Source organism: Ranitomeya variabilis, chromosome 4, assembly GCF_051348905.1.
Source record: "Ranitomeya variabilis isolate aRanVar5 chromosome 4, aRanVar5.hap1, whole genome shotgun sequence".
In the NCBI taxonomy this organism is placed as follows: domain Eukaryota; kingdom Metazoa; phylum Chordata; class Amphibia; order Anura; family Dendrobatidae; genus Ranitomeya; species Ranitomeya variabilis.
The window spans coordinates 468,991,831-469,004,724 of record NC_135235.1 but is presented as its reverse complement, the minus strand read 5'-3'; the positions used below and the strand labels follow the sequence as shown (position 1 = coordinate 469,004,724).

General features: G+C 42.2%; 1 protein-coding gene across 1 annotated transcript; it reads right to left on the bottom strand.

Moving 5' to 3' along the window:
- Positions 1 to 819: 819 nt before the first annotated feature.
- On the bottom strand, positions 820 to 12,499 carry MIF4GD (MIF4G domain containing). The gene is made up of 6 exons (XM_077251720.1): positions 12,330 to 12,499; positions 10,647 to 10,755; positions 10,456 to 10,565; positions 8,893 to 9,048; positions 8,723 to 8,815; positions 820 to 2,776 (listed from the first exon to the last, which is right to left on the bottom strand). The coding sequence occupies exons 2-6, from the start codon at positions 10,714 to 10,716 to the stop codon at positions 2,549 to 2,551; spliced, it is 657 nt and encodes a 218-aa protein (XP_077107835.1). The 5' UTR covers positions 10,717 to 10,755; positions 12,330 to 12,499; the 3' UTR covers positions 820 to 2,548.
- Between the last annotated feature and the right edge of the window lie 395 nt (positions 12,500 to 12,894).

Below are 12,894 nucleotides of genomic sequence, written 5' to 3'. Positions count from 1 at the left end.
CATTGCCAAAAGTGAGCACAGGTGCAAATCAGTGATGCGAATCTGATCAGCTGCTTGGCAGCTGCAGGACGCACACATCGAAATGGTGCAAAAGGGGTTTGGGGGAGAAAAAATAGACAGGGACAAAAAAAAAGTCCTGGAAAACCGAAAGAACGGGAGCCAATTAGAAATTTGTGTCACTGATCAGCGCTTGATGTCTGTAAGACTCCCGCACGGAGCTGGTGAAAAAGGGAAGGGGGAATAGATAGGGACTAAAAAAAGTCCTTGAAAACGGAGCGCACAAGCGTTGATCAATGATTTGCGTCACTGATCACTGAAGCAAAAAAAAAAAAACTCAAAAATTGAGAGATCAAGTGCTGATCAGCACTCAGTGGCAGAAAGGGGGGGGGATTACAAGGAGGATGAGAGTGGGAAAAAGTGGGATTGGGGTGGATTAGGAAAAATCAGTGATCAGGAAAGTCTACTTTCTTCTTTCAGGAATCGAAGCAGCAAGATCAGCAGTGATGGCACAGGCTTAAAAAAGTCAGTGGTACCACAAGTCCCAGCACAGCGAGACAGAACAGGACTATGACTGCTCTGAGCAGGTCCAGAGCGGTCTTACTTCTACAAGTTAATGATACATGGAGTGTACTTAGTTTTTCACACACTGCTTCTTAATTTTGGCACTGTTTTTAATTAATAAATAATGATACGGTGTAATTGGTCATGTGTGCCTGTTCATCCTAGGTTGTATTTGCCTAAATTTAATACCTTCTAAGCACCAGATGTATTTATGTCCAGTTAAGTAAAAGCATAGATTTACATATACATAAAACACCATCCTGAAAAATATTTTAATTAAAATTCATAAAAGCACCCTTGTTTGCTTGTATTGTAATAATCATGGTTATGCAGAAAAGTATACAATATCCCAAAAAAGTTTATAAAAAGTTAAAATAGCAAAGTCTGCTATGAGGCGCACCATTTTCCAATGGTATTGTGCATATTTGTGTACAAACTTCAGATGTGTGTGCAGATTCCATTCACTTACACAACATACACTCTGCAAAAATCACTCATGTCTTAAACCTCCCTAACACAATAACTTAATACAAGAAGTACAGTAACCCATCATGGCTGCGACGTAAAATGTCCATCTTAGGGCTTACTGTATGTCACGGTTACCAGGAAGTTCTGGATTTAGGAGACAACCCACCAGGTAGGTTTGATTCAGGTCAAGATACTATAAAGATTATTTGTCACCAGGTTTTTGCTACACCATCTGTGAGCAGCTTGATTTAGGGGCAGAGACTCTGATTCCAGCAATGTGTCACTTATTGGACTTCTTGCTGTAGTATTGATAAAATCACTATATTATCTGCTGCAAATGTACTCGTTTTTTTAAAAGCTGAGATCTCTATAACCGTGCCCACACAAGTGATTGGCAGCTTTCTGTGTACACTGTGCATAGGCAGAAATATGCCCATCAGTGGTGGGGACAGGGTTTTAAAGAGCTCATAAATAAGGAGGACTACATAAAAGCAGGTTTACTAGTCCTGAAGTGATAAATCTCCTGCTGAGGAAATGGTGATAGCATAAAAATTACAGCAAGCAACCCCATAAGTGACACATCGTTGGAATCAGAGTGTCTATCACTACATTATGTTGTTCTCAGATTAGGTGGCAAAATCCTAGTGACAAGTTTCTTAAAAGAAATTCTGAAGTCTTGTTCTAAGTAATGAGAGATTCTAAATATTTTGGGAATGCATAAAGGCCCCTCTTTTATGAACTATGTGGAAAGACTTCTAAAACTTAATTTAAAGTCTTGCAACGCCAAAGTGAAAAAGAAGAAGACATTCAAACTGTGCTACCTTCCTTCAAAAACACTACAACCTAAGACCCTCGTTTCCACAGGCAGATTTATGTCCATAACAGGCAGTAACTATGTAAGTTGATCGGTAAATGTTTGGGGTCCTTTCACCAGGACTCATACAAATGTCATAGGGACAATCGGCCATATGATCGTTCTGTACACACACAGCACACAGCCTTTTTATACGGGGCAATGTGTTGCGGACAACGATAATGTATAGACCCAATTACATCGGCTGATTGGTTGTATTTACACATTGTGGGCATGTTACATTTTTTTTACCCCACAATTGAGGTAGAACTGCTGCAATTTTGGAAAATTGTGTCAAATTGATGATTTTTTGCAGCAAGAAATACTATATGGCTGCAACATGTGAACGCATAAGGGTGAATGATTTGGAAGGCGCTACGCATGAATGGTCATTATGTCTCTTTCATACGGGCGAATAATCGTCCAATGTGTCTTCTCAGAGGTAAAGATTTCATCTTACATCAAACCTTTTCTGTCAGAAGAGTAATATCTTAAAAATATTAAAAAGCTTAAAACCCATAGGAAATACAAGTCTGTAAAATATAAGATGAGTGACCATTTTAAGCTTGAGCATTTTGATACACAAATGTACCGAATCATAGGGTTGAATTATTGCAATGTGTTCTGAACTCCATTGGCCTGTGAAGTGACCCTCATCTGATGGGATCAGTCCGACACCTCACTGTAGTAATACTTTTGTGCAGCATCCGTCATTTTCCAGCCTGCCGCTCGATATTCTATCATTTCCAGCAGCAGAAGTTGTGCGAGAGAGCCCAGTCCACCTTGAAGCAGAAAACTATCCCGTAGAAGAGAAAACAGCTCATCCATTCTTTGGCCATTCACCTTCTCCAACTGTTCGCCAACCTTGTGCAACTGGAGAACCAAGCAGTCCACCTGACGACAAATACATGGATCAGTGAGTATGTACACGAGTATGAGTCCTGTTGCAAGCAATGCTGAATTACGCCATGGCTAATTTGCTTTAGCAAAAACTGATGTAGTGCCTTTAAAGTATGGTTATACTATGAATATTGACAAGAAAAATCAAGTTTATGTGAAACCCTGTGCTATGTTTTGAATAAGCATGTCCTGGTACCAACTATAAGGCCACAGTCACACTATCAGTATTTGGTCAGTTTTTTACCTCAGTATTTGTAAGCCAAAACCAGGAGTGGGTGATAAATACAGGAGTGGTGACGTGTTTCTATCACACTTTTCCTCTGGTTGTTCCACTCCTGGTTTTGTCTTACAAATACTGAGGTAAAAAACTCACCAAATACTGAGAGTGTGAATGTGGCTTAAGTGAGATTTTCTGCTACCTTATCAATTATTTATACTTCCAGTTACTACTGTAGAAATGCCAACCAATAAAAGTAGACACCTCACATGCCAAAATTATGTAATTAGAAAACCCTTAAACAGGTGAACTATGTATGGATTAAAAGTTCATAAACTACACATCAGCCAAGTTACTTCTTAGGGTATGCACACAATGGCTTTTTCAGGGGGTTCGGCTCAGGAACTCACCAGAAAAAGTACTCAGAAAACAAAATGAACATATGCATTGTTTTATCTGCTTCAGGCTTCAAAAGACACCAAGCGGCTTAAAGAAGCGACATGTCCATTCTTCATGTGTCTTCTGATCAGGAGACGCCCTATACTTTACAATACAAGTCAATGTAAGGGCTCAAAAGATGCTCACTGTTGAACGAAGGAAAAAAAAAATACACCGAAAAACACCTGCATAAAAAAACACAAACACACAAAAAACCAACAGTGGCCAAAAACAACGAAGCAAGTGCTCAGCAAATGACCAAAAAGTCTCTTGCACTTGAAAAACTCAAGCGGGTTCACCACAGATTAACCTCTTGCCGCAATAGGGTGTACAGTTACATGCTATTTTTGCTCCCAGACTTTGATGCAGGCTCACAAGCTGAATCCGCATCTTTCCCAGCAGATGATGGCAATAATATTCAGTCATCATCTGCCGCTTAAGGCCTCTTTCACATTTCCGTTGGTATGGGGCTGTTGCAACCGTCGGCCCGACAGACGTTGTGCAGATTGTGTACAACCTGGGCAGCGGATGCAGTTTTCAGACGCATCCGCTGCCCATTATGAATTCTGGGGCGAAGTTCCGGCCACGCATGTGCGGTCGGAAATGGCGGATTCGACGGACGAAAAAACGTTCCCTTGAACGTATTTTCATCACAACGGCCCGCGAAATCACGACACATCCGTTACACGACGAATGCGACGTGTGCCCATTCGCCGCAATCCGTCGTCAATAAAAGTGTATGGCAAAAAAAACGGATCCTGCGGGCACATTTGCAGGATCCGTTTTTTTACCAAAACGACGGATTGCAAAAAACGGAAATGTGAAAGAGGCCTAACTTGTTCAACATATACTGAGCACTGGCAGGGAGGCTGTTCTAACAGCTCATTGGCCGCTTTGTAGCGCAATCACAGGTCACCGATGAGCTGCCATGACAGCTGGGAGTCTATTCTGATACCTGTGCCTGTCGTAACAGCACCGTGAATGCCAGAGTCTGTAAAAGTCAAATCTATCAAAATATGAAAATTAACCCAACCTGTAAACTCTGAAATTACAAAAAAAAAAAACAAAAAACATGAATTGTGTTTTTTGCCTGTCACAACAACGCAAGCAATTTTTTTTTTTTTTTCTTAATTTCTGATTTTTTTTAAACACTGAAAAAAACCTGCAAGTTTGGCATCCCTGTGATCGTACTGACCTGGAGTATCACATTACCAGGTCTTTTTTTTTACCATATATTTAAAGCTTTAAATAAACCCAAAAAACAATTGCGTATTTCTCCTTTCCTTACAGTTTTGCCGCACTTGCAATTTTTTCTCTGGCTTTGTACATCACAATATAAAATAAATGGTGTAATTTAAAAGTAGAATTCGTCCCACAAAAAAAAAATAGCACTAATAAGGCTAATATGTGAACGAAAAAATAAAAAAGTAATGGATCTTGGAATGAGAGGAAAAAATTAAAATGCAAAAACAGAAAATAGTCATGATGCATAAAAGTTAAAAGACACCATGTATATATACCCTTAATCTTTTATGTCCATTTGATGGTTCTTCTTCTATTCCAAAAATACTGCCAGTGTATGAAAACAATAGAGACCAGGTATTCCTTGTATAGCAAAAATAATCAGGTAGTATACAGTATATATTCGAGTATAGGCCGACCCAAGTATAAGCCGAGGCACCTAATTTTACCACAAAAATCTGGGAAAACGTATTGACTCCAGTATAAGCCGGGTATGCATAGCCCCCTCATCCCCATCCTGTTAAGCATGGCTCCCTCATCCCTATCCTGGTATGCACGGCCTCCTCATCCCCATCCTGGCATGCATAGTCCCCTCATCCCCATCCTGGTATGCATGACCCCCTCATCCCCATCCTGGTCTGCATGGCTCCTCATCCCAATCCTGTTATGCATGGCCCCCTCATCCCCATCCTGGTCTGCATGGCTCCTCATCCCCATCCTGGTCTGCATAGTCCCCTCATCCCCATCCTGTTATGCATGACCTCCTCATCCCTATCCTGGTATGCATGGCTCCTCATCCCCATCCTGGTATGCATGGCCCTCTCATCCCCATCCTGTTACGCATGGCCTCCTCATCCCCATCCTGGTATGCATGGTCCCCTCATCCCTAACCTTGTATGCATGGCTCCTCATCCCTATCCTGGTATGCATGGCTCCTCATCCAGATACTCCTAATCATGGCTCCTCATTAGTGATGAGCGAGTGTGCGCGTTACTTGGGTTTTCCGAGCATGCTCGGGTGTTCTCCGAGTATCTTGGGTGTGCTCATAGATTATGTTTTGTGTCCCCGCAGTTGCATGATTTGCGACTGCTAGACAGCCTGAATAAATGTGGGAATTCCCTAACAAACAGGCAGTCCATGCATGTGTTCACGCTGTCAAGCAGCCGCAAATCATGCAGCTGTGGGGACACAAACAATCTACGAGCACGCCTAAGATATTCGGAGAACACCCGAGCATGCTCGGAAAACCCAAGTAACGAGCATACTCGCTCATCACTACTCCTTATCCCTATCCCAGTATGCATGGCTCCTCATTCCTATAGTTGTATGCATGGCTCCTCATCCCTATCCTTGTATGGATGGCCCTCATAAAAAACAAAACAAAACCTTTGTCCTTTTTCTTCCGGTGCCAGCAGCTGATTTAGGATTGTAAGCAGCGCATGGCAGTGATGTCATGCACTGCTTACAAGCAGAGCACAGCTGCCAGAATACTCACTGCACTCCACGCCGGGACTATGTGCATGGAGGGCAGTGAATATTCATTGATATTTACTAGTGCGCAGTGTCAGCTGCTGGCTTCCTGCAGAGGCCGGGCGGTCACATGTGCCCTCTACTTAAGAGAAGTGAATATTAATTTCTCTTAAAGGTAAGGTACCGCGTTTGTAGATCATTAATAAATCACTGTAATGTAGCATAACATGCTGCTATAACCAAGTCTTAAATGCATGTGAAACAGATTTCGTGTGTTATATGTGTTTAAAGAAGGAACTGGGGGCTGACATCTTGGTTTTGCAGCAGTAGCAGGGCACTAACAGTGTCATTTTACAGCACCCCATGGACATAGGAGATAATAGACCGGTGCTGACCCTATCTTTAACATTGGAGAGGTGTTAGCAGTGAGCTGGGCACGCCTCTGTGGGCTGCACAACTCACTGCTGTAGGTGTGACTAGCAGCCATTTTATTATAGCCCAGTGCTCTCTGCCCAGCTCCACTTACTCTCTATCACAGGAGCTCCATTCCCAGCCTGCAGAGAGCGGTGACACCTGACACCTCTCAGCCATACAATGTATCTCTCCCCTCCCTCCACAATGCCTGGCCATTCACTGCAGACCTGGAGCTCCTTCTTATCTTACTGAGGGATGAGTCACAGACAGCTCTGCACAGACAATGCTGCTCCATACACACCACATAAACTAACTGTGCTTCTGATGCACTAACTGCTGGTGATAGCAGATCACAGGGCAGTCACACACAAAATGGCTCTGCCCTGTGATGCTGCTCTTCATTCTGCCCCAGGGATATTAGACCACCCAAAAGGGGAGGGAAATGCTGATGTCAGCAGTTACTGCCCAGATTTTCCAGCTAACAGTAAAGCTGGTAAGTCTTACTATAGCTGCTTGAGGTCTAGAACGGAAAATGCTCCCCCTAGTGGTCAATATATATATTTGTAAGAAAATATATAATATTTTTCATATAGAAATGTTTGCAAACAGTGCAAACATTGCATTAATACATTTTATTTACTATTTTAAGCTTAATTTCACAAAAAAAACAAACTACAAGAAAACTGGTGGCACCTTCCCTTTAAGTAGAGGGCATACGTTACCGCCTGGCGGCTGCAGGAAGCCGGCAGATGCGACTACTGTGCCCGATATTACAGAAAAATGAATATTCACTGCCAACGAAGTGAATATTCATTTCTCTTTAGCAGTGGGCAAAGGCTTTAGCCGCAGCAGCCGGCTATTGCCTCCTGTGACCCGCTGCTCCCCCTCCATCTTCTGAGACCCTCACTCGAGTATAAGCCAGGAAGGAGGGGGGCGTTTTCAACACACAAAAAAAAGTGCTGAAAAATGGATACAATTTTGGTTTGTGTCGCCATTTTCCAAGACAAGTAATGTTTTTATTTTACCATCCATGGAGTTGTATGAGGACTTTTTGGGTCCTGAGCTGAAGCTTTACACCAATATGGGGTACTTATGATCTTTCAATTATTTTATAATGCATTTTTTCCAGGAAAGTGTGAAACCATGTTAAATATGCTGATTTCGCACATTTATTTAATCAGGACTTTACCAGGTGCATTACTCTTAAAGAAAAATGTCATGATATTCTCATTAAAAAAATGTAGTGGTTTATTGAATTGTCCACAGAAAAACCAAATTGCAGCAAAACATAAAAGTAGATGAAATAGTTACGAACAGATTGTCCATGTGTAAATATCAGCGCTTGTTACTCATCTTTCCCAAAGTTCTGAATGGTAAAAGCCGTCTGTCTGTGTGAAATCTGAAGTCATCATGGCTACCAGCTTTTCCTTCCTTGTGTGACTTGTCTGATGTCCATGGAGAATGATGGTGAAGGCAGGAGGTGACAGCCCCCACACCCTCATAAGAGACGTTATTTATATGTCCCACAGACCACGTGTTCCCCTTTATATGCTGTTGACTTATATTCTGAGTTACACAGAAATAGCTTTTTGTAATGTCAGCAAGAAGCAATGTGCTCAGTACAGAATTGAGAGTAAGAATAATTCAATTAATATTTAACAAACCACACTTCTGGCGACAGGCAGAGATGAGTGCATCAGCAGGCCCCTGACTGCCATGGTAAGCCATCGCTGCCCCTCAATCGCATTGAGAGGCTGATGGTGACCTGGTATGCATAAGCACCAACTATTACAGCATTTCCACACCACTGTGAGAAATGGAGAGCAGCACAGATACCGGCTACATAATATATCCAGCATCTACCTCGTGTGGAGAGCACTTAGCTCACCTCTACACATAGGAACCCTTACAACTATGTACATGTAAGCAATTTTATGCTACAGGGTTATTGTAGGAAAAGGGTCTCTACAGAGTAGCAAAACTATGGAATGCCCATCCCCGTCAGATGCTTACACTCTCTAACCTTTAATACATTTTTTATGGCAAATTTTAACAATTTGCACGCAACTCCTTCACACCCCAAACGCAGCATCATCAAAAATGGCAGGCAAATCTGAAAATTTACTCTCACAAGTTATGTGAATTATTTGACTTCATACCTCCTCCTCCCTCTGTAAGCTGTCAGGCTGTGCCAGCTGGAAGAGGCAGTCATATACAGGATTAACCAAGGCCAGCATTGGCATGTTATTGACCTACGGGGAGAGATATACAGAGATAAAAACCATATCAGAAAATGGAGAGAATACTAACAGGATTCTGTAATACTTACTCTTAAATAGTCAAAAATATTGCAGATGAAGCTGACATAGCAGACCCATTCCTGCACGGAGCGAGCCCTCAGCTCTTCCCGGTTCTGATATTCACTTTGTAGTCGGTTCAAGAGTGAGGATCGGAAGATGCTGCGACCCGACTCTTTACTCTCTGCCTGAGGGATAGAAGGCAAATCCATTGGAAGAACCACAGGCGTCTTTGAGGTGTTGCTAAGACTTTCGGTCAGCATTCTCCCTACAGGAAAATACTGTGCCTATAGGTACAAGAGATTTGTAGGCATGTACAGCCATATAGGGAACATTGGTCTCATGCATGGACCTTTACAAATGGCAGCAACGACACAGGTTGCACAACCAAAGGCTTCTTCTAAGCGCTGTTACATTACAGCATAGTGCAAGTGAATGGGGTCACATTGCAACCCTCACGGTAGTGACTGGCAACCAGCAAAAAATACAACTGGTTCCAACTGTGAGAGCCAAAAAGGTGTGTAGCACCAGCCTTATAATTAGATTCCTTTAGTTATTTTTTTTTTATTTCTATTCCTAGGACATTCCTTTAATACTACTACATGAATCAGGCCATCATGCACAGAGAACTGGAAAAAGGTTGGAGCACCCTTTAAAGGCAAACACCATATTTGCACAAGAAGAATGCTACTTCCCATGGAAAGTGGAAGCTTCTTCCTCTTGGTTGCACCATTTGAAACACATCAGATTCTCCGAACAATTTTTCAATTTACCGATCACTTGTCTGTGATTTGAAGTTATGTTCAATGTAAACGGGCTTAAAGTATATCTGCACGTTTATGTGACTTTTCAGAATCTCCTCTGATTGCTGTAGGCCAAAGGCTTATTTGACCAACAAATATTCCACTTGCCCCTCTCCTTTGCGATATGAACTGGGTTTCATTAGAAATGTTGCCCGTTTTGGTTTTTATAGGCTCTTTGCTCCCCAGCATACTTAACGTTGATATCGCCAAAAATCAGCTTAGAATAAAAAAAATGATGGATAACAATTAGAAACTTCTTTAAGACGTCATAGTGAGTTGACTGATGGATTCTCAGTTAGGCATTTCTGCAGACAGCAATACACAACGCAATACAGTGGCTACAGAAGGCAAATCGAGCACATTTTTTAATTAAACCCAACTTAATAAATGACTTTTAGCCTCAATTACATGCATTTAGGTCACAAAAAAATGGCTTCAAAAGATGGAGAACCTCTAAGGCTGTGTTCCCCAAGTTCGGTCCTCAAGAGCCACCAACGGGTCATGTTTTCAGGATTTCCTTAGTATTGCCCAGGTGAGAATTCCATCATCTAGACCGGTAACAATTCCATCACCTGGGTCATACTAAGGAAATCCTGAAAATACAACCTGTTGGTGGCTCTTGAGGATTGGAGTTGGGGAACATTGGTCTAAGGTATGAACCTGAATCAAGGAGTTTCTGGTCATTTTTCCCATTCTGGGTGTATATGTTCTCCACAGCAGATATGACATATAGAAAAGTGAGCATCACATCGCGACTGCCACGTGTCTATGTGTTCTACGCTGAGGTCTTACCTGAATGATAGTGTAACACATTTTCCCGGCTTCTCTGCTGAACATAGCATCCCTAAGTGACTGTTCCACAATCACATTAGACACCTTCTCCAGATCCACGCTGGACGGCTCTGTCACGGGATGAAAGATCACAATGAAGCAGGTACACATGAGATACTACAGCATACAGATTTACACTCGGTATTACTAACCTTTTAAAGCAGTCTTAAGAAGATTTTGAGTTTCAGCATCAAATACTTGGATCTTGTATTCTTCCCCCATGGTCCTGAGTGAGGAAAACACGGCAAGAGGGAAAAATCCCTGAAAAAAATGGGAGATCAGAACTAAAAACAGCCACAACCAGCACAGTACCGTACTTATGTAATCAGGCCATGAGTGTAATATATAGCTGTAAAGTCATGGTCTACAATTATGTACCAATTAGGACATTACATAGGGAGGGTTCCCACTCGGCGCCACTAACTAGCTGCACTTGTGGGCGAGATGAGCAGTCCATGTATTACATAGATGACTATTCATGTGAATGGCTGGCATTTTATTAGTACACATGCATGGGGGGGCCTTTGGTTGCCCCTATCTTTCCCAGACAGGTATTAATCAGAGCTAAGCTGCATGCTATCTCTTCCCCATTTAATTCGAGGCCTCGCTGGGGTGAGAGGTGAATCACTAGATTTAGGTTCCATCCATTCTAGTGGTTGGATAACTACCTACATACTTCATTTTTAGGTGTATAGCACTAGAGGCGTTCATGTAATCATGAAGTGCAGTGTGCCAATGTATTTTATTACTAGAATATAACATGCATTCCTTTAATACTACAGGAGGGCTGGCCTTGTCTGTATATGTTTTGCAGATTAAAGAAGACCTTTTACCAAATTGTTCAGTATTTGGTCAGACTTAGGGTCTGTGCACACATTGCGGTTTTTTTCTGCGCAAATTGGTTCCAAATGCTGAAGCATTTCCTATACCCAGCAAAGTGGACGAGACTCCTGACGTCTCATGCACACATTGCTTATATTTTCCTTGCAGATTAAATCTGCAGCATCTCAATTCTTTCAGTGTTTTTGCTGCTGATTTCACCCTTACTAATGAGTAGGGAGAATGCATCAAAAACAATAGGATTTTATGCTGCGTTTTTCTGGCCAACACATCAGTATTTGCAGATTTTTTTCTGCTGCACATACTGAACGTGTGCACATACCCTTACAATGCTGTGCAGAAAACATTGCTCCGTTGGCCATCTATACAAGAGAGCACAGCAGGCTATGCTTTCCGATAGAGAAAAAAGTACACCTGCCCGATGTATAGTAAAAGGAAGCACTTTTGGAATCCATAGGGTCTATAAGGGATCCACTCCATGCATGCGCTGGTTCAGGATATACTGACTGGGTGCAGAACATTGTCAATGGAATTCATCTGTAAGATCCTAGAAAGTGGAGGCTGATAACCGAGATTGCTGCAGCCATTATACTGATGTGAAGACTGGCAGAGCCCATTAAATCAATGGTATATTCATGGATCCCATAAAGTAAACCATATGGAACCAGTGTGAACCTTCCGTTTGGGGATCAAAGAATTAAAAAAAATAAAAATCAGTGTGTACTAGAGTCTAATACACAAATACAATAGGGGCACATGGTATATAGCAGTGCAGGGGTGACATGGGGGGCACTGGGCATCAGCATAACACTAAGGGCCAGCCAGGAGAGGGCAGAGCACCCGCACTGCAGCCCAGTCATTATACCCAGCAGGGTGCAGCCATATTGCCAGGACCTGATGGGACATAAATCACACGTGTCACTAGTAAATCAGCCAGCTCACTGACACAGCAGCGTGGGCCACTGCCGTCCGGTGACTGCACGCTCCACACTCACCTGTTAGCCGAGCACCGCCATGATGGCCGCACAGGAGGCTGTTACCGGTCTGTAAGGATACAAGCTCAGGCTAGGCCCCGGCTGGAGTAGTAGTAACACAGGGCCTCAGTAACCTCCACGCACAGCGACACCTAGCGGGAATCTGCAGCTACAGCGTCACCTGTTAGAACAAGGGAAACAGCGACACCTAGTGGATAATATTCATAAATGTGGGAGCTTGTTTTTCAGTATGATTAGATCTGGTTATAAATCCACAGATCTGCATTCATTTGTTGTCATATGTACAAGTAAAACTATACAAAATAAATTTCACCTGCCACTGTAAAAAAAAATTTTTTAATAATGGAAGAGCTAAACAGAATATGGATTACAATATATGGTGAAAATTAAGGTGTAACAGAAAAACTTATTAGTGTAAAACTAAAGCAAGTAGCCCAGAAAAAGACACATCACTAGAATCAGGGTCTCTGCATCCACATTATGCTGCTCTCAAATTAGGTGGCAAAAATCTGGTGACCGATTTCCTATATTTCATCCATTTTAAAGAAATGGAAAACCCCAATAA

What these genes read in the sequence shown, in the direction of transcription:
- MIF4GD (XM_077251720.1), bottom strand. Translation starts at nt 10,716, where the DNA reads ATGGGGGAAGAATACAAGATCCAAGTATTTGATGCTGAAACTCAAAAT. An exon ending in TCTTAAGACTGCTTTAAAAG is followed by an intron (nt 10,566 to 10,646) that starts GTTAGTAATACC and finishes ATCCCGTGACAG; the next exon opens with AGCCGTCCAGCGTGGATCTG. An exon ending in TGTGTTACACTATCATTCAG is followed by an intron (nt 9,049 to 10,455) that starts GTAAGACCTCAG and finishes TCTATCCCTCAG; the next exon opens with GCAGAGAGTAAAGAGTCGGG.